Genomic DNA, 22,520 nt, shown 5'->3' with positions numbered 1-22,520 from the left:
TTGAGTGGACACAGCTGGTCCATATCCAATTCTGTGAGTTCTACAGCACACACCACAGAACTTCAGATTACCTACTACTGCCAAGTGCAAGGTATCACCACCTCTCACTCTGACTATGGCAAACCCTACCTAGCATGAGTCTATTTAGAGAGTAACCACCAACACCCTTTCAAAATACAAATCCAGATACCTTTCCCTCAGCTGGAAACTCTCCAATGGCTTCTTTAGAATAAAATGTGAACTTCATACCAGGTAGACCCTTCCACTCCCTCTGCTCCAGCAGCACCCATCTTCTTTCTGTTCCTGCTTTAACCTTAAAGACCTTGCATGTGCTAGTGTCTCTGCCTGATATGCTCTCATCGCAGATGCTCATAAACCTGGCACCCTCTCACCTTTTACAAGTCTGCTCACACACCACTTTCCTAAAGAAGGTTTCTATAACCAACCAATCTAAATTACCACTCCAAACATTCTTTGTCATGTTATCACCTGTGTTAGCTCATACCAATATCTGAAATAATTATACTTATTTACATTTGTTTCCCAATTCCCCACAAATTAAGATATAAGTTAAATGATAGCAGAAAGTCTGCCCATCTTATTCATTGTTGTATTCCCATAAGTTGATACCTGCCTCAGAGCAAATATGCAGTAAGTATGCCTTAAAAAGTAATGACTCCATAAGTATTAAATAATGGCAAAAAAAAAAAAAAGCCTACAAATCTCATGGCTTCACATGTTTTGATAGAAAGCAATTTCCAATACTCTGGCCTAAAAAAATAAACAGACTCAGTGGCTTCCCATTATCCAAAGCCAAATTCAAATTACATAATAAGCCTTCTGAAAAGGCCCCTACCTACAATTCCAGCCTTAGTTCCCATTGTGCTTCTATTGTCCACATGCAGTCTACTCCAAACCTACGCCTTTGCACTTTCCTGCCTATACACTCTACGTCTTACTGTTTCCTTCCATCTAAAATGCCCTCTCTCTAAGCCTACTCTACAAAACACTATCTTCTTGCAGGTCAATTCAAATGTCACTCCCATGACTGGCCCTTTTCCACTCCCCAATTTCCAAAACTAACCTTCTCTCTCTGCCTGTTTTCCTACACATAATTTTATTTAACTCCTTGAAAGCAGGAACCAAATGCTGCTCATCTTTATTGTTCCTATAGTCCATGATACACATAATATTATGCAAAATAAATATGTATCAAATTCATTTTTAAATAGACTTTTTCCTAACCACACCTTCTGCAATTATCACCAACAATAAAGATATACTGGAGCTGGGCGTGGTGGTACACACCTTTAATCCCAGCACTCAAGAGGCAGAGGTAGGAGGATCACCTTGAGTTTGAGGCCAGCCTGAGACTATATAGTGAATTCCAGGTCAGCCTGGACCAGAGTGAGACCCTACCTCGAAAAACTGAAAAAAAAAGAAAGAAAGATATACTAGAGTTTATTTGTGCTGCAATTTAAGAGATAATCCTAGTACGACATATATAAAAAAATAATCCAAGATGCACACTGCTTGCCAAAGGAGTACTATAAGCAAATTTTATAGGCCTCCAGAGAAAGGAATAGTCAACAAAGGATAACAAAAATGAGAAAGGTATCATTTTTATGACCATATATGTATAATTTCAAATTAAAATTTAATTAGAGATATTTATAATTCACTGCTTTCCTCATAGCAACACTAGCCCAGAATCCCTAAATCAAAAGTACATTATTAGGGCTGGAAAGATGGTTTAGTGGTTAAGGCACAAAAAGGCAAAGCCAAAGAAACCAGGCTCAATTCCCCAGTACCCATGTAAAGCCAGATACATAAGGGGGCACATGCATCTGGAGTCCATTTGCTGTGGCTAGAGGCCCTTGTATGCCCATTCTTCCTCCTTCTCTCGCTCTCTCTCATGTAAATAAGTAAAATTTTTAAAAAAGGACCCTACCAAAAATATATAACAATTCAATTGAATGTACATAATGTTTATAAACTGTAAAAATGGCTTAAGTACAATTTGAAACATTTTTAAAGTACTTTAAAACTTCATTGCAGCACAAGTAACTTCTAAAGTAATACTTTGAATGAAATGTTCTCCACAAAGCCAACTAGTGAAGACTGCCTGTGACCAAGCGGAACCCAAATTCTTTCTAAATATAAACCCTAATTTTTGTTAAAATAGCTATATTTCCCTCACATAGCTCATGTACCTCAATAATCCCATCAGCATCAATGCAATGACTGGTTCACAAAGAGATGAGGAATCGAACTCTGGAGAGAGGAAACATTTTGGAGGATGTGTAGGGGGAATCGTAATCCTTCAGGGAGGGCTGCAGGAAGCACTCCTCTCTCCTTCCCCATGGCTAGGGGAGGTATGCTGGTCCAATGCCAACCTATAAACTTGATGGAAAACTGTGCTAAAGAGAAGTCTACACTTCAGTGAGACTCACAGAACCTGAACATTTAATAGCTCTGCAAGCTGCTGCTCTCGCTAGGTCAGCCAGGAAAACATTCCTTACTTTTTTGTTTGTTTGCTTATTTTGTTTTTGTTTTCAAGGTAGGGTCTCACTCTGGTCCAGACTAACCTGGAATTAACTCTGTAGTCTCAGGATGGCCTCAAACTCTCGGCGATTCTCCTACCTCTGCTTCCAGAGTGCTGAGATTAAAGGCATGCAACCACCATGCCTAGCCTTTCTTTACTTTTTAAAAAATTATTATTTATTTATTTGTAAACACAGAGAAATGCAGAGAGAGAGAGAAGGAGCACACCAGGAACTCCTGACTCTGCAAACAAACTCTGGCTGCCCAGGGGTATTGGGAATTGAACCTGTACCTTTAGGTTTTTGCAAGCAGGCCCTTTCCTTACTTTTGAAACCAGTTTGCACTGGATTTTCAGTTACTTCTAACCAAAACCATAGTATCAACCCTCAATTTACAATATGTAATAAACAACCTTTTAAAGTGTTTCTTTTTATTCTAACCACTGAAGATTTACACCATCAGAAATTTGGCCTAATTCTATTACAAAAATCTTAAAACTCAAAAAATAAAATACAAAGGCTGACCAATTTTAAGTTCATTTTAAAGAAAAGACAAATTAAAAATAACAAATAGGAGCCAGACGTGGTGGCGCACACATTTAATCCCAACACTTGAGAGGCATTGGTAGAAAGATTGCGAGTTCAAGGCCACCCTGAGACTACAGAGTGAATTCCAGGTCAGCCTGAACTACCTTGAAAAATCAAAAAAAATATATTGGTCTGGAGGGATGGCTGAGCATATGTACAAGTGGGCACACGCATCTGGAATTCATTTGCAATGGCTGGAGGCCCTCTCGCCCTTCCTCCCTCCCTCCCTGTCAAATAAATAAATAAATAAAAATAAAAACAAATAGCTGAGTTCTACTATACCTGTCATTTTTAAAAGAATCATTACTTGTAATAAGTAATTCTTTCCCCATACTACCCTAATTAAACCCATCTTCTTTTTGGCTATTCCTAATTCAGGAGTTGCATACCCTATTATAAACTGGTAATATAGACTCTGGAAAGGAATATCGAAGCTGCACAATGAAAAGCTTGCTGATTTCTGGCTAATGAAAGCCAAGGACTATCTATACAGGAAGCTGAGCAGATATAAACAAAAGCCACTAGGTGCCCACATATTTCAGCTATAAAATCTGAGAACTGAGCCAGAAGTGGTGGCGCACACCTTTAATCCCAGCAACTCGGGAGGCAGAGGTAGGAGGATCGCCATGAGTTCGAGGCCACCTTGAAACTCCATAGTGAATTCCAGGTCAGCCTGAGCTAGAATGAGACCCTACCTCAAAAAAACAACAACAACACAAAAAGAAACCTGAAAACTGGGGCTGGAGAGATGGCTTAGCAGTTAAGGCACTTGCCTGCAAAGCCCAAGAACCTAGGTTTGATTCCCCAAGTACCCACATAAACCAGATGCACATGGTGGCATATGCATTTGGAGCGTGTTTACTATGGCTGGAGGTCCTGGTGTGCCCATTTTCTCTCCCTCCATCTCTCTTTCTCTCCCTCCTTCTCGATCTGCTTCTTTCTCTTTCTCTAATACATAACTAAGAAAAATTAAAAAAAAAAAGAAAACTGTACAAAGAAAGTACAGGAACTAAGTCATAAATGCTGCTTTTTCACTGAATTGCTACAGTAATATACTGACTACTAAAAAAAAAAAAACAAAAAACTAGTCAAAACTAGGCTGAACAAAATCACACTAATCATCAATAAAACTCTACCTCCGGTATACTAAAATAGAACCATATCTTACTTTACAACCTGGAAGCTGTTAACTTTCAAAATTGGACAACTTTAGAATAGGATAAATAAAACGCAAGTGACGCATTTAAGTAGAGCCAAAGTTCTTTGGTGAAAATAAAAACTAGTAAACTATAATTTTTGCTAGTATTTCTTCATTGAATTTTCTGGATTTTCAAAAATAGTCATACTGAAATGCTAATTAAGCTAAAGGGAAAAAAAGCCTGAGGAATATTTGACTTTTTAATAACTTTTAAAATTAGCTAATATAGCTTTACCTTAAAATTCTGAGTGTTAATGAACACTAGGGTTTTAATTTGCATAATTTCAATCATCTGTGAAGAAACTAATACTCTCACAGAAATCATCTTTGTGTATTTGAGAACAGAAATGTAAGTCATAAACATTGCTGCAAAAAAAAAAAATACTACTGCTGAGGCACAAACTTCCTTAGTGTTTCCAGATACTAATTATATTACATCATTTCCTTTTAGTTCTCTGTTCTTTCAAATTGCACATGAAGTTGTATCCTTTATTAATATATTTTGAAAACAAAATATACAGATTATCATAAATATTTCATCCAAACTAACTTTTAAACCAAGTGTGTTTATTGCTACCAAGGAACTCTAATAAGTATATACAATCTTTTAATTCTCAATTAAAGAATTAAAATTGAAAACTAAAATGATTACACATTTAAGATGTAAGCATTTTAAGGACAGTAAAGACAGTAAAGCACTCTTGCTAAGCATGTACAAAGTTTCTCTCTTTTTATTGCTAGTGTTTTATTTATAGCTTTACTATTTTATTTTTATTTATTTATGAGAGAGAAAGAGACAAAGAGAGAAGCAGATAGAGACAGAATGAGCATGCCAGGGCCTCCAACCACTGCAAACAAACTTCAGATGCCTGCATCACCTAGCACATCTGGCTGTCGCGAGTACAAGGGAATCAAACCTGGGTCCTTTTGCTTCACAGCTTATCTACTAAGCCATCTCTCTTGTCCTGCTTTGCTATTTTGAGTATGTTCTCTTTCCCAGCAGAGAAAATTTAAAGTATGCAACCATCAACAAAATAGTCAGTGACCAACAATTTGGAAAACAGTCAAAGAAGCCTTGATCACAGTATAGTAAACAAACTAACCAGAGTGCTTTCCAATGTAAGAGACGAAAGCACTGAAAAATTTAGAAATAATTTCTACTGGGGTATGGTTTTTTGTTTGTGTTTCAAGGTAGGATCTCTAGCCCAAGCTGACCTGGAATTCACTCTGTCTCAGGCTTGTCTTAAACTCACGGTGATTCTCCTACCTTGCCCTCCAGAATGTTGGGATTAAAAGTGTGCACCACCACACCTGGCTCTTTTTCTTTCCAGCAAGTCCATTACTTTTGAGTGCAGCATTCAAGTTCTCAGAACAAAGGTAGAATGCAGTCAAGTTCTTTGACAGTATATAATATGAACTTCCTCTAGCCTACTTCCTGATAAGAGTCCTTGCTTCTCTGAAACCTCCACAGTCTACATTTCACTCAGCCTTTTGGCCTTCCAAACTCCCATCAGAGAAGCTCCTTAAACTCTGCTTAAGCCAGGGTTTTCCTAGCCCCAAGTTCCAAACTCTTACACATTCTCCCAAAAGCCAGTCCAAAAGCCTACAAACCATACGGTCAAGAACTTCTTGGTACCAACTTTCTGTATTACTTCCTTGGTGCTGGACCAAATACCTGACCAGAAGCAACTTAAAGAAGGAAATGTTGCCTTCAGCTTACAGTTCTAGGTAACAATTCATCATGGCAGGGAAGGCACAGCAGCAGGAGCTTGAGGCAGCAGGTCACATTCAGTACACAGAGAAAAAGCAGAGAGCAATGAATACTGCTGCTCAGCTTGATTTCTCCTTTTTATTCAATGCAGAAACCCAGGCTGCCTTGATGATGTCCACAGTCGGGGACAGTCTTCTCACCTCAATTAACCTAATCTAGAAAATCCCTCAGACATTCCCGGAGACTTGCTTCCACAGCGATTCTAAATGCTATCAAATTCATAACCAGTGATTATCACATAACCTAATGATTAACACAGAAAAAGAAAATATACTCACATACAATTAATACAATTTAATAAAGAACAGCTGTATTTTTTAATTCCCCCACAAAATAATTCTTAAAGGGAAAAAAGCAATGTCTTTGCTTGATTTGTTTGTTTTGAGAAAGGATCTCAATATGTTGCTCTGTCTGGCCTCAAACTCACCATGTAGTCCAAGCTGGCCTTTTACTCATGATTCTCTTGGTTCAATCTCCTGAGTGCTAGGATTACAGGCACATGCCACCATACCCCACACAAAAAGTCACCATCATGGAGAAACCTGGCAGATATCAGCCTTAAAAGCAATGAGACAATATGAAACCAACACATCAATTGGCAGAATGCAACAAGAGGAATGCAGCATCACTTCTGTGACAATGCTGACAAAGATGGATAATCTAAGTATAACCATGAGAAGAGAACTCCAAATTGAGGCTTTCTACAAACATAAATAACTAGCCTACAACCTTCAAAACAACCAAAATCTTTTTTGGGAAAGGGGGAGTGCTTTTTGAGGTAGGGTCTCACTCCAGGTTGACCTGGAATTCACTATCTATTCACAAGCTGGCCTCGATCTCCAAGAGATCCTTCTACCTCTACCTCCCAAGTGCTGGGATTAAAGGTATGCAACACTATGCCCTGCTCAAAACAGCCAAAATCTTAAAAGACCAGGCTCAGACTAACACTACAAACCCTAACATCCAAATGTAACACATGATTCCAAGGTGAAGTTTGCTACAAAATATTCTGAGGGCTGGAGAGATGGCTTAGCGGTTAAGCACTTGCCTGTGAAGCTCTAAGGACCCCATCTCGAGGCTCGAATGCCCAGAACCAATATTACCCAGATGCACAAGGGGGCACACGTGTCTGGAGTTCGTTTGTAGTGGCTGGAGGACCTGGCACACCCATTCTCACTATGTCTGTCTCTTTCTATCTCTGTCGCTCTCAAATAAATAAATAAAAATAACCCAAAAAAATATTCTGAGAGCAACTGACTTAACTCAAATGAAGTGATATATGCATTCTAATTAAATGATAACATCTCATCAATGTTAATTTCTTAATAAGTATATTATAGTTATGTCATGAAAAATAGGTAACACAAACACAACTGGAGTGACAGGACATCAAGCAGTCAAATCTCTCACAAGTGGTTCAAGAAAAAAAAAGCATTGTACTATACTTGCAGTTATTCTGTAAGTTTGAGGTTATTTCAAGTTTTTTGCACGCCATGAGCGCGCTCTCTCTCTCTCACTCCGTGTGTGTGTGTGTGTGTGTGTGTGTGTGTGTGTGTGTGTGTAAGAGAGAGAGCTCCAGTGATTCTCAGGCCTCAGCTTCCCTATGAGACTGGGGTTACAAATATGCATGACCACACCCAACTGCTTATGTGGATGCAGGGTATCAAACTGGAACAATCACTCAGACCTCTTCAGGCCCTCCGGTTGCACAGGAAATGTTCTTAACCACTAAACCATCACCTCTCCAGTCCTAAAAATTATTGTTTTAGAGCTGCAGAAATGGCTTAGGAATTAAGGTGTTTCCCTGCAAAGCCAAAGGACCCAGGTTTGATTCCCCAGGACCCACGTAAGCCAGATGCACAAGAAGCAAATGCAACTGGAGCTCGTTTGCAGTGGCTAAAGGTCCTGGCGTGCCCATTCCCTCTCTCCCCCTTCCCTCCCTCCCTCCCCTTCCCTCCCTTCCTCCCTCCCTCCCCTCCCCCCCCCTCAGATTGCAAATAAATAAAATTTTTTAAATATATTATTTAAACTTTTTTTGTTCTTCAAGGTAAGGTCTCACTCTAGCCCAGGCTGACCTGCAATTCACTACATAGTCTCAGGGTGGCCTTGAACTCATGGTAATCCTCCTAGCTCTGCCTCCCAAGTGATGGGATTAAAGGTGGGCACCAACATGCCCAGCCAAATATTTTATTAATATATTTTTTTGAGAGAGAGAGAGGCAGATATAGAGACGATGGGCAGGCCAAGGCCTCTAGCCACTCCAAACAAAGTCCAGCCACATGCACCACCTTTTGCATCTGCTTTATGCAGGTACTAGGAAATCGAACCCTGGGTCCTTAGGCTTCACAGGCAAGCACCTTAACCACTAAGCCATCTCTCCAGCCCCTAAAAAAAAAATGTTTAAATGTTAAAAAAATGATTAGGAATAGTGTGTGGTGCCTCATGCCCTTAATCCCAGCACCTGGGAGGCACAGGTAGAAGGATCAAGGCCACCCTGAGACTACATAGTGAATTCCAGGTCAGCATGGACAAGAGTCAGACACTACCTCAAAAAAAAAATTAAATAAATAAATAAGAAATTTTAAAAATGCATTCAGGAGGCAGAGGTAGGAAGATAGCTGTGAGTTAAGGGTCACCATGAGACTACACAGTAAATTCCAAGACAGCCTGAGCTAGTGTGAAACCCTACCTCAAAAAAACAAAAATAAAATAAAATAAAATTTAAGATTATGATTAGGAAAGTAGACAAGGACTATATTTTTTTTAAAAAGGCAGAGGGAGGGCTAATCACAATCTAAATCTAAATCTAAGAGGATATAAACAAATCATATGGAAACCTACTTTTTTGGACAATGGAACACTCAGGAGCCCTAGATTGTTACTAGATAATTTTCAGTGCCAGAGATGGGATACCTTCCAGTGAGTTGTTGGCCAGGGAGGTCCCTGATGCCCCCAAAACATTATAGGCCATTGCTGAGGCCCTTGGTTTCCCACCAGGAATAGATGGTAAGACCCTATTGCTGAAGACTCCACATACTTGGGCTGCAAGGCCACTGAAAAATCCTACTAGAACTGAGCTGATAACCTCCTCCATGTAGACCAACTGACAGAAACCTGGAAGAAGCCATTCTGTATGCAGTTCAATGGGAGAAAGAGAAATCACCACTGAAGATACTCAACAGTGGACACTGAAAGCCTTATATTTGGCCACCCAGGCCAAATGAGCCAACAGGTGCAATAGTGGGACATCTGTCATGGTGGAAATCAACTGCCCTCTAATTGGACTGGAGGCCTGCTCCATTGGAAGGAATACATCCCTGATACTGAAAACCTAAAACAGGGGGAGTCATGAAGGGCTGCAACATCTGTTGCTGTCTGGCTAAATGTATATACTATGCTCATCAAACTGCCCAGTTAGCACTTCTATTAATGTCCATACCTATATATTAATGCTACTCTCACTTTTGGTTGAGAACCTTCTCTTTTCAGATGGCAGTGACCTTGGGATAACTCAGAAGGCATCATGGTGCTGGAAAGAAGTGACCACAGTGCTCAGTACTGCAATATCTCTATCACACCTTCCAAGGCTCAGGGTCTATTTCGGAAGAGGTGGTGGAAAGAATGGAAGAGCCAAAGGAAGGGTAGGACTCCTTACAATGTGCTCCTCCAGACACAAAATGGCCTGGATATCCATGACCTCACAGTGCCTGACACGACCTACACAAGACCATCTTAATAGGAAGAAAAGATCATGACATCAAAATAAGAGAGACTGATTGAGATGGGGGGGGAGATATGATGGAGGATGGAGTTTCAAATGGGAAAGTGGGGGTAGGGAGGGCATTACCATGGGATATTGTTTATAATCATGGAAGTTGTTAATAAAATTAAATAAATAAAAAAAACTGCCAAATGGACATGCTTATAATCCCAGTACCCAGGAGTGATTAATATCCCAAGTTAACCAATACACTGTGAAAAGCAGTCAAGTAACTACTTAGAAGTGTCCTGTTATTCAAAACTAAAAGATAATATGCTTGTCAGGCATGACACACTCCTTTAATTCTAGCACTCAGGAAGTAGTGGTAGGACAGCTGTGAGTTCAAGGCCAGCCTTGGACTCAGAGTGAGATCCAGGTTAGCCTGGGCTAGTGTAAGACCTTACCTCGAAAAAAAACAAAAATAAATATGTGTGCGCACGTGTGTGTGCATGCGTATGTACCAGTGTGTAGTGTTTAATGCAAGAGAACTGCCAAGTTCAAGGCCAACCTAAGTGATAAAGTGAGACACTGTTTCACAAAGAATATTGTGGGCTGGAGAAATGGCTTAGCAGTTAAGTGCTTGCCTGTGAAGCCTAAGGACCCCAGTTCAAGGCTTGATTCCCCAGGACCCACGTTAGCCAGATGCACAAGGAGGCACATGTGTCTAGAGTTCGTTTGCAATGGCTGAAGGCCCTGGCACACCCATTCTCTCTCTCTTTCTCTGTCACTCTCAAATAAATAAATAAATTTTTAAAAAAGAATATTGTATATGCTATTACCCTGAAAGCAGTCAGTAATATTGAAGAATATTAAACAAGATAGTGATGTAATCAAAAGGTCATGTATACTGGGCTGGAAAGAGATGCCAGACGTTAAGACACTTGCCTATGAAGTCTAAGGACCCAGGTTCAATTCCCCAATACCCATGTAAGCCAGATGCAGCACAAGGTGGAACATGCATCTGGAGTTTGTTTGCAGTGGCTAGAGATCCTGGTGCACCCATTCTCTCCCTCCCTCCCTCCCTTCCTTCCTCTCTCTCCTTGCCTGTCTCTCAAATAGGTAAAATTTTTAAAAGATTATGTATAAATTTTGTGGGTTTTTAAAATTCTGAATATATATGGAGGGATAGCTTAGCAGTTACGGCATTTGCCTGCAAAGCCAAAGGACCCAGGTTCAATTCCCCAGATCCCACATTAGTCAGATGCACAAGGGGATGCACGTGTCTGGAGTTCATCTGCAATGGCTGGAGCCCTGGCATCCCCATTCTCTCTCTCTCTCTCTCTCCTTCTCCCTCTCCTTCTCTCTCTCCCTTCCTCTTTCTCTGTCAAATAAATAAAAATAAAACATTTTTAAAAATAAATAAATAAAATTCTGAATATATAAGATCACAGCTTTTTCAGGTTAGGCACTGAACAGCGATTAGAGACTATTTAGCATTTGATGGAAAAACAAAAATGTGATTATTAAGGACAATAAGATCCAGGAATGTATAAATCTACCTATACAAGTTTAATAAAAATTTATCAACTGATGTCAGGCATGTTGGTGCATGCCTTTAATCCCAGCACTGGGGAGGCAGAGATAAGAGGATAGCTGTGAGTTCAAGGCCACCCTGAGACTACAAGACTGCAGAGTGAATTCCAGGTCAGCCTGAGCTAGAGTGAGACCATCCTTGGGGATGAGGGGAGGGGGATATCAATTGAGCCAGACACTCATAAAGATTTAACCATGAGATGCTGCACTTAGATGACATTCCCCACAGTCAACAAAACAAAAGGCTGGGCATGGTGGCGCACGCCTTTAATCCCAGCACTTGGGACAGAGAGGTAGGAGGATTGCCGTGTGTTCCAGGCCACCTTGAGATGACATAGTGAATTCTAGGTCAGCCTGGGCTAAAGTGAGACCCTACCTCAAAAAACCACCAAAAAAAAAAAAAAAGTGTAAGAAGAAGATAGGAACCACTTTGTATCATATAACCAATGTAAAAACTCTTGATATTACTTATCATTGCCTAATGTATGCTCAAATGTTCCAAATCTGGTCAGATGCTCCTCATAAAGAATTTCAAATTTGAACAGGGCATGGTGGTGCACACCCTTAGTCCCAGCATTTGGAAAGGAGAGGTAGGAGGATCACCAGGAGTTCAAGGCCAACCTGAGAATACAGAATGAATTCCAGATCAGCCTGAGCTAGAGTGAGACCCTACCTCAAAAAAAAAAAGAAATCCAAATTTAAAATGACCTGGGAAAATGATGTCAGACAAAGTTATGGAGGTTTCTGCCTTGGAACTTTATGAAAAGTTTTCCTTGGGCTGCAGAGATGGCTTAGCGGTTAACCGCTTGCCTGTGAAGCCTAAGGACCCCGGTTCGAGGCTCGGTTCCCCAGGTCCCACGTTAGCCAGATACACAAGGGGGCGCACGCGTCTGGAGTTTGTTTGCAGAGGCTGGAAGCCCTGGCGCGCCCATTCTCTCTCTCTCCCTCTACCTGTCTTTCTCTCTGTGTCTGTCGCTCTCAAATAAATAAATTTAAAAAAAATTTAAAAAAAAAGTTTTCCATGATAGTACGCTTTGTAAAAAGACATCAATAAGCACTAGTTCCCAATTATACATATCCAATTAACCCTTAATTCTCAGAAAATTCATTAATATCTCTTGAAATATAACACAGGAAATGCTAGTTATAAAAAAATGTTCCATTTTTTTCATACTCACTAAAAGACCACACAGATCAATGGGTACTGCAAAATTTTTATTTATGTGAATAACATCAGTGACATTTAATCTTCTCAGTTGAGGTCTAGAACTCTACCACTGATTTCCAGATTGAAACTAAAAATACAACAATAAAATGTGACTAGCCACTTTCTAGTGGCTGTTACTGGTGGTGGAAAAACTAAGCATTAGTTTGCTATTTACCCAAAAATAGCTCAGCTAATAAGAATAAAACAGGGATTGGAGATTTAGCTCATTGGTAGAGTATTTAGCACATACAAAGCCCTGGGTTCAGTCTCTAGCATGGTAAGGAGAGGACACAAAGCATTCCAATGCAAAATATCCTAAAAGAATGACTATCATTTGTATGGTTATACAAAGAAAAAAATCTTCAATATCAATATAATGTGATAAAATATTATCAAGATTCAAATATTGATAGTACATTTATTGCCATCTTTTTTTTCCCCTTGGTTTTTCGAGGTAGGGTCTCACTCTAGCCCAGGCTGACCTGGAATTCACATGGAGTCTCAAGGTGGCCTCAAACTCACAGCAATCCTCCTACCTCTACCTCCCGAGTGCTGGGATTAAAGGCATGTGGCACCATGCCCAGCTATTGACATCTTTTGACTAGTACTGATATACCCTTATATTTTATCCTAAAAATGGCATTTTGGTTCTTCCTTTATCATAAGGCTAGGCAGAATAGAAAGTTAAAAATCAGAATGGAAGCTGGGCATGGTGGTGCACACCTTTAATTCCAGCACTTGGAAGGCAGAGGTAGGAGGATAGCCACGAGTTCGAGGCCACCCTCAGACTACATAGTGAATTCCAGGTCAGCCTGGGCTAGAGCAAAACCCTACCTTGAAAAAAAAAAAAAGAATGGAGAAGAAACCAACAAAATGCAACTATAAATCACCAGGGGGAAAAAGCAATAAATTTGTCTTCTCCTTTTGGCAAAATAACCTACATAATTATGTCTACTTTCCACAGTTGATAAAATAGACCAAAGAAGTTAAAGTATTTTGCCTAGATCACCCAGTCAATAATAAAAGAAGTCAGTCTAAACCCAAAGCTCATGATTTGTCTTTAACGATCAAGTTGAATTGTTCACTAGTATTATTATCTACCATCCTAATGCCCAAAACGAAAGCTTATGGTAATCATAGAGTTCTAATTATTCATATGCTGCCAAAACAACACCAATTATGGTTTCCTCTCTAATACAAAGTAGAACATTTCTGTTTTCCTATATGTGTGTGACACACACACACACACACACACACACACACACACACACACGGGTGTTGGCACAAGAAACATATATACTGTTCCACATAATAATAATAGTTCCGGGCTGGAGAGATGGCTTAGCGGTTAAGCGCTTGCCTGTGAAGCCTAAGGACCCCAATTCGAGGCTCAGTTCCCCAGGTCCCATATTAGCCAGATGCACAAGGGGGCGCACGCGTCTGGAGTTCGTTTGCAGAGGCTGGAAGCCCTGGAGCGCCCATTCTCTCTCTCTCCCTCTATCTGTCTTTCTCTCTGTCTGTCGTTCTCAAATAAATAAATAACTAAATAATAATAATAATAATAGTTCCGGGCTGTAGAGATAGCTTAGCGGTTGTTTGTTTGCCTGTGAAGCCTAAAGAACCAGGTTCAATTCCCCAGTACCCAAGTAAACCAGATGCATACTAAAAGTTCCACACTAGTCAAGATGTCTGAAACCAACTGCTTAGCTAAAACATTGTTACCTTGGGGGCGGGGAAGGACTGAACCATACGATTGATTATGAAATTGCACGAGTCCTTGGCATTTTCTTCTTAAATAGCACAAATGAATGAAATCTTTTCAGACCATACCTTTGTATAAGTGAGTAATTATGAATTTAATGTAAATAGCTCCATATGAAAAACAAGTTCTGCTAGAACAAGGAAAGGTCCTAGAAACCCATCAGTGGAGGAGTTGACAGTAGAACTCATCAGTATCCCATTTCTCTCAAAATTTCTCTTGACAGAGAGTTAGTTACAAAAAAAGAACACTTCCCAAGAGGATTTCATAGAACGCTTGTTGCCATTTACTATGCAGATACTCTGCAAAAAGACCATTCTATAATGAGATAAACTTTAAAAATTCTAGAATAACCTGAAATGTTTTTCATGTTAAATTCCACCTAAGGAAGAAGAGATGGCTCAGCAGTTAAGGAGCTTGCTTACAAGGCCTGACAACCCAGGTTCAATTCCCCAGTAACCATCCAAAGCCAGGCGCACAAGGTAGTGCAAGATTCTGGAGTTCTTTGCAACAGCTAGACACCCTGGTTTGCCTAGTGTGTGTGTGTGTGTGTGTGTGTGTGTGTGTGTGTCTGTCTGTCTGTCTGTCTCTCTCTGTCTGTCTCTCTTCCTTCTCCCTCCACCCCCTTCTCTTTTTCTCTTCCCCCCCCACCTCTGCTTGCAAATAATTTTTTTTAATTCCACCTAAGATAATTTCCCAAACATAAATGTACAACGCACCCTAATAACAGCACATGGATTAACACAACACAGAAACTAGATAAAGAAGCACTAATTCCAAAATAGAAGGAAACAGCTCACAGAGGAAGATTAAAGAACACATTGTACCAACTGCAAATGAAGAGCCAGTATTTCCATGAAAGACAAACTGCTCTCTACCTTGGTGACAAATCCAGGACCACCAGAGCAGGGAAGAAAGGCTGGTGATTCAAGGCTAGTCATTCCAGCTAAAGTGAAAAAAAAAAGAGGTGAAACTGTAAAGAGAAAGTGTGGAGAAGCTAGTGTGGGACAGCAATCCTCAAATTCTGATAAGCAGCACTCAGAAAGAAAGTTTCACATGCAGCAACAACAAGACAAGTCATTCTTGTGTTTTGAAGAACATGTAATGTTTAGGCCATTCAAAAAAAAAATCATCGTGGAAAGAACTTCTTGACTTATCAAGATACAAATCACCTGAGCAAGTCATGGTTTCCGATACTCAAAAGTTAAAAGTTGGGCTGGAGAGATGGCTTAGCGGTTAGGACACTTGCCTGCAAAGCCAAAGGACCCAGGTTCAACTCCCCAGGACCCACACAAGCCATATGCACAAGGGGGCATATGCATCTGGAGTTTGTTTGCAGTGACTGGAGGCCCTGGCGCGCACTCGCTCGCGCTCGCTCTCTCCCTGCCTATTTCTGTATCTCTCTCTCAAATAAATAAAGTTAAAAAAAAAAAAAAAAAGTCAAGCTGGTCATGGTGGTGCACACCTTTTTAATCCCAGCACTTGGGAAACAGATAGGAAGACTACCATGAGTTTGAGGCCACCCTAAGACTACATAGAGAATTCCAGAACAGCCTGAGTGAGACCCTACCTTGAAAAAACAAAAAACAAAAAAAAAAAAACCTTAAAGTCACTCTCACTGACCTCTATGAGTAATAAAGAATGAGGAACGCATCTAACATAAAGAATTACACAATTAATGGCCAGGTGTGGCAGCACACGCTTTTAATCCCAGCACTGGGGATGCAGGAGGAGGAGGATCAACATTAGTTCAAGGCCACCCAGAAACTACATAGTGAATTCCAGGTAAGCCTGACCTAGAGTGAGACCCTAACCTCAAAACAAAACAAAAAGCAGGCGTGGTGGCACACGCTTTTAATCCCAGCACTCAGGAGGCCACCCTGAGACTATATAGGGAATTCCAGGTCAGCCTGAGCTAGAGTGAAACCCAACCTTGAAAAACCAAAAAAAAAAAAAAGTGTGTATGTCTATATATATATCTATATATGTAGATAGATATACACATACATTAGATAGATAGATAGATAGATAGATAGATAGATACACACACAATTAAATATTAATTTGTGGGGCTGGAGAGATGGCTTAGTGGTTAAGCACTTGCCTGTGAAGCCTAAGGACATGGTTCCAGGCTCGATTCCCCAGGACCCACACAAGCCAGATGGCGCATGCATCTGGAGTTGGTTTGCAGAGGCTGGAAGGCCTGGCGCCCGTTCTCTCTCTCTCTAACCCTTTCTCTCTCTGTCTGTTCCTCTCTTTGTGCCAACTTCAATTCTTTAACCCTAAAACAGCTTGTAAGCTTACTATGAAATAGTAACCAGGTCCTACAATGTATAGGGAATTTCATAAAATTTCCAACAGATTTGTTTTCAAGCTGCTATGGTAAAGTGTGCCTTAAATTTCCATATGAGCTACTTCTAAAATTCTTGAAGCATTAATCTTGACATCCTGTTCTCACTCATTAAAGCAGTATTTTAAAAAGAAAAAAGGTGATGTTCCTTAAAACAATTTACTAACCAATTTATCAACATTTCAAGTTGATGCTTTAACTGGTATTTGGCAACTACCTCTGAAAGAGAAGAAAAAAGACAGGAAATAAAACAGTCCCCAACCACTGACTGAACATGTTCCTACCGTATGTCAACATTGTTTTAGGTAAAATAAGTATATTTGTTCCTAGAGCAGAATATTAGATGGCTAATATAAAGGAATAATGAATGCTTTACCTATATTTTTAAATGCATTACAATGATTCTGATTAAGACTTACATAAAAATTAACTTAATCATCCACATTTAAAGCCTATCATGATGATATTGGTATGAGTAAATTCTCCTCAGGAAAAGCTAACAGTAGGGAACAGCAGGCATGAAGAACAAATAAATCATCCTAGAAAACATTCAGCTTCTTCTAATCATACCATCATCATCTCAGCTCAGATGTGAGAAAAAAATGTAAGCAAACTTTAAAACTATCCTAACAAAGGAGAGTGTTTACTCAATAGTACCTGTTGATGTGTCCTATAATCCGTTCATTAATTACACTATTCTCTGTGTATCACATTCATAAAACCTGAATAAACTACAAAACTGGCTACTTAAAGGCACTATATGAAATAATCCAAAATCAAGATCAGTGACCATCAAAAAAGATAAACAGCCTTGCAAGCTTCTTTTGTACTAAATTACATGCACTTATTTAAACTGGTAAAGAATTCCTTAAAATATGAGTTTCTTATTTCACAGCAGAGGGAACCAAGTCAATGACAACCTACTAGTCATCACTTATAAGTTAGTTTATAAAATCAAAATTGTCTCTACAATTCTACTGTAACTTACTCTAGTTATATTATTGACATAATTGTTAATAAACAATAGTCAATCCAAGGACTTAGAAAACAAAGGAAGTATTTTAAATTTTACTGATTGTAACTAGATAATAATATATGTCACTAAATTTAAAAGTGATCTATGGTATTAAGGTGCTTTTATCCCTAGGCTAGTACTCAGCGGCTTAATCCCCTCTTCCTTCCTGTTCTGCTTATTTCCTCCCTCAAGCCATCAGCACCAAAAACAAGAAATGCTATAAAAGAAAAACAACACATCTAACTTGGAATGGGCAGCTATCATACTGTGATAGTATTAAGAATAAAACACAAACTGTATCAATATAAAAGTAAAATAGGCCATAGCTAGGAATAAAATAAAATGGATGGAAATGAAACAATATCAAATAGAATCTTATCTGACTGTATTTTTTAATTTTTATTTTATTGTATTTTATTTATTTGATAGAGAGACAGATAGAAGACACAAAGACAGAGACAATGGGCACACTAGGCCTCCAGCCACTGCAAACGAACTCCAGACGCATGTGCCCCCTTGTACAGCTGGCTTACATGGGTCCTGGGAAATTGAACCAGGGTCCTTAGGCTTTGCAGGCAAACACCTTAACCATTAAGCCATTTCCCCAGCCCCCAATATTTTTATGTTAATGATAGATTAATACATTTCAAAAAAAACAGCCAGAAGCCGGGCATGGTGGTGCATGCCTTTAATCCCAGCACTCAGGAGGCAGAAGTAGGAGGATTGCTGTAAACTCGAGGCCACCCTGAAACTCCATAGTGAATTCCAGGTCATCCTGGACTAGACTGAGACCCTACCTCAAAAAAACCAAAAAAAAAACCACAGCCAGGAGCTATAGAGATGGGAGTATAGACAATAAACCATGATGATTATGATCTTTTCGTTGTTTTTTGTTTTTTTTTTGGGGGGGGGGTAGTGTCTCCCCGTAGCCCAGGCTGATCTGGATTCACTATGGAGTCTCAGGCTGCCTCAAACTCACAACAATCCACCTACCTCTGCCTCCTGAATGCTTGGATTAAATGCCAGTTTTTATCATTTTTAACCTGAATTCCCCATTTACTTTAAAAAAAAAATTCTACCATGCCTGATACATCTCTTGCAACTTTTCCAATCTTAACTTTGGAGCAAGGACCATGCCTAAGACTTGACAATGCCGAACCTAAAAAGGATAGAAAATTAATTCCTTTTAAAAAGTCTATTCTCAGCCAGCCGTGGTGGTGCACTCCTTTAATCCCTGCACTCAGGAGGCAGAGGTAGGAGGATCGACATGAGTTCGAAGCCACCCTGAGACTACAGAGTGAATTCCAGGTCAGCCAGGGCTACAGTGAGACCCTACCTCGAGAGAAAAAAAAAAAAAAAAAGTCTGTTCTCTACCTTCCTAAGTAATGAAAAACTATACAGTTTTGGGCTAGAGGGATTGATTGCTCAGCGGTTAAAGTGCTTGCCTGCAAAGCCTATCGACCTGGGTTCAATTCTCCAGTATCCACATAAAGCCAGATGTACAAAGTGGCTTATGCATCTGGAGTTCATTTGCAGTGGCTAGAAGCCCTGGCACACCCATTCATTCATTCATTCATATTCTCCCCCCTCCCTCCCTCCCCCTTCTCCCTCCCTCCCTCCCTCCCTCCCTCCCCCCCCCCCCCCCCCGCTTGCAAATAAATAAAGACATTAAAAGGCTTTACAGTTTTGTCATGCCATATATCAGACCACCAAACAGGATGTGAAGGGTACTACTAAAACTCCTTTCAACTGTGACCAAGTCCTTGGTTTGAAATTATTTTAAATATATCGGTAAAAATACAATGACTTCACCCAAACACTTAATTGATTTACTTTTTTCACTTTCTTGTCTTAAATAAATACATAAGTATACCAAGTGTTTTTATACATATAGAACAACATCCAAGAAAACTATTTACTGGAGGATATATGGGTTACTTTAATGATACACTAAAAGACTTCATAACACAAAACTACAACATAAATGCTAACCAGAAGGCAATGGGGACTATGGCTTTCCCTTTTATCTAAGTTCTTTAGAATCGTATTTGCTATTGGTACATATACAGAGTTCTACTGCTACTTTGCAAATGAGAAAGGATATTAAATGCCAATCATAATCACAGACTAGAGTATTAATATGAAACCATAATTTAAGAACTCAAAATCCAAGTCCAAAACTATCAAAGCCCTTTAAGTCTTAAGAAGGCAAGTAAGTCACAAAAACAGTACCAACATCAAAATTATCTCATTCTCAGGCTGCGGAGATGGCTCAGCCCTTAAATGCAGTTGCTTGCCTGCTTGCACAATTATCTCATTCTCAAGAGACAAGATGTTTGAAAGACGGGTCAGATTTCTTACATTTCCAGTACGATGCTGACCATCTGTTTTGTAAAATCATCTCATTTACATTTAGGAATATTTTAAATCCATCACGCTAGCAATCAATCTTTTAATACTGACAAATTGGACAATTAAAATTATGTGTTGGCATTCTTCAATCAGTGGTAGACTGGAATAACAAATTATGGCGAAAATTTCAAAACCCGAACATCCACATTAGAATTCTTTACATCAGAAATTAACATTAAAGCTTTGAGAACAAGGACATTAGTGCTAATTAAGTTTGTTAATATTCTATAGGACAAAATACTAGCTGGCAAAAATCCTTTCACAATCATTACCAAATTGAGCAGCGGGAACTGCTGATGTCAGACTTCACCAAGCCCGAGTATATCACCACAGGCTCAAGAACTTCAGCCAAGCCTTCAAGTTTGAAGGTCACATGCAGGTCTGCCGGCATCATTGATCTACTGCACGACAATGGGGCTTCTAAATCGTATCTATGTTTAGAAGACTGAAACCAGAAACCTAACTGGTTCAGGGTAAAACCTAGTTTGAACTGTCCCAAACATTCTCCAACAACCACTGTCACAAATTCTTTTAAATATCTGTATTCTTTATCTTGGGAACCTAGCAATGGTTGTGAAGTCCAAGTTCAGCTCCCCCTGCTTGTGTGATACAGAGATGAAATAAACCCCACTCCAACTCCAGGCTCCCGTGGTCCTATGATAAACACAGATTCTTCACCATCTCCTCCCACTTGGAACGATTTCCAAAGACCAGGAAGGAATGCTTGCACCGACAAATACCTTCCCATTGAATGGTTGTCATACTGCCATGCATTAGGCAACTGTTCTCAATACTTCATTTCTGCCCATCCCAAAATTTGTTTTAAATCTATCACTGCAGCCCTAAAAACCTAAGCTCTGCATCAGAAGTTCCACAACAGCTAGGTCATATACATCACGACAACAACGGAGTAGCAGTGGAAAAACTGTTACCAAAACCTAGTGAAAAAAAAAAAAAATCTTGAATAATTGGTGACTGTTCTTTTAACTATATATTTTTCATTACACTAACAAATCATCACACCGAGCTAAAAGATGAAGAGATTGTTAAAAAAAAAAAAAACTTACCCCATTCTAGGTATTCAAGAATGTTCTTCTCTCTTCTCAATGGAGAATTATTGCATTCATCATAAAGGCAGATGAGTATATCCAGTAAGGTCTCCACACTGAAGCACTGTCCATTGGTCTGAGCGGGCCCATCCAAAATAAACTGTTCCAACTGCCTCAAACGCACTTCTCCCGACATGTTGGCTTCGAGTTCTGCTGGTTTTCTTTTAACTGCTATTACGATTCTTACTATTTGAGCTTAAATTTTAAAAAGGTGTGGTTTTAAAAATAAACCAATTGTTATTCCAACAACTGTCATGCAATGCCGGTGCTGAATTAAACATCCAACACACCAGTAACCTCTGTTAACTGAAGCTCCTTCAATTTCACCCATAAACATATAGTTTGAGGTTAAATTTCCATTAAAATATACTTAATATCTTTAAAGAATACAATTAAATCGTATACTTAAATAATTAAAAGTACAAAGAACTAGAGAGTCAACACTTGTTTCCAAAAAAAAAAAAAAAAAAAAACTCTTCTCCTTCATTCAAAATTCAATTCGTGCAACATAATCCTGAAACGGATCCGGCTGGATCATTAATGAAGAAAGTCTCCTTTGCATCAGCAATTCACTTCCCAGGAGGAAGGAAAATAAAAAAAGGGAGGGAAAAAAAAAGAGAGAGAGACTGTATAGATGGGGGGGGAGAGGAGGGAGGGAACGGCAAAAATTCGGCTGCAAATCCTCCCAGCCTCCACTTGGATAACGCCTCGGCGGCGGTTGCTCAGCGGGGAAAAGGACGGGGAGCTCGGGGAGCCGCCGTCGCCCGCTCCGACCGAGCACGCCGCGTCGGCCCCGGGGCGGCTGTCCCTCTGCGCGGCCGCCGTCGCTCCGTCTACGGCTCTGCGGTCGCTGCTCTGGGCGGCGGGTCGCGATGAAGCCTCGTCATCTTTCCTCCCGGCTTCTCGCGGAGCCTGGCGGGGGCTGCGGGCGGTTCTCGCGCCGAGCTCCGGGGCTGGGGCTGGGGCTGGGGGAGGCGGCGGCGGCGGCGGCGGCTACTCGGCCGCGCGAGCCCGCTCCATGCCGGAGGCCGCTCGCGGGGCCGGGGCCGAGCGTCGCCGTCGGGCGCAGCGCCCGGGCTTCCCACACCCGCCCCGCGGCGGCCGCCGCCGCGCCGAAGGTTCCCGACGCCCCTGTGGGGCGAGGGGGTGCGCTGGAGGCGGGGGTGGGGGAGCGGCGGGGCGAGAATTCAAAGGACACGGGCGGCAGCCGCGGTCGCGACGGCTCCGGCAGCTACTTCGGTCCCTTCTTCACACCCCTGGGCTGAGGGCATCTTT

General features: G+C 40.5%; 1 protein-coding gene across 11 annotated transcripts in view; it reads right to left on the bottom strand.

Moving 5' to 3' along the window:
* Cdc42bpa (CDC42 binding protein kinase alpha) overlaps positions 1-21,702 on the bottom strand; it is a 296,605-nt gene extending 274,903 nt beyond the window's left edge. For 10 of the 11 annotated variants that reach the window (XM_045157818.1, XM_045157767.1, XM_045157782.1 and 7 more), the window contains exon 1: positions 21,204-21,702. In XM_045157818.1, coding sequence (XP_045013753.1) covers positions 21,204-21,381 — 178 coding nt within the window. In that variant the 5' untranslated portion in view covers positions 21,382-21,702. The remainder of the gene's footprint in view (positions 1-21,203) is intronic. The other variant, XM_045157806.1, reaches the window with a different exon arrangement.
* Between the last annotated feature and the right edge of the window lie 818 nt (positions 21,703-22,520).

Source organism: Jaculus jaculus, chromosome 1 (genome assembly GCF_020740685.1).
Source record: "Jaculus jaculus isolate mJacJac1 chromosome 1, mJacJac1.mat.Y.cur, whole genome shotgun sequence".
NCBI lineage: Eukaryota > Metazoa > Chordata > Mammalia > Rodentia > Dipodidae > Jaculus > Jaculus jaculus.
The sequence above is the reverse complement of the archived record's forward strand: the minus strand, read 5'-3'. Positions and strand labels throughout refer to the sequence as shown.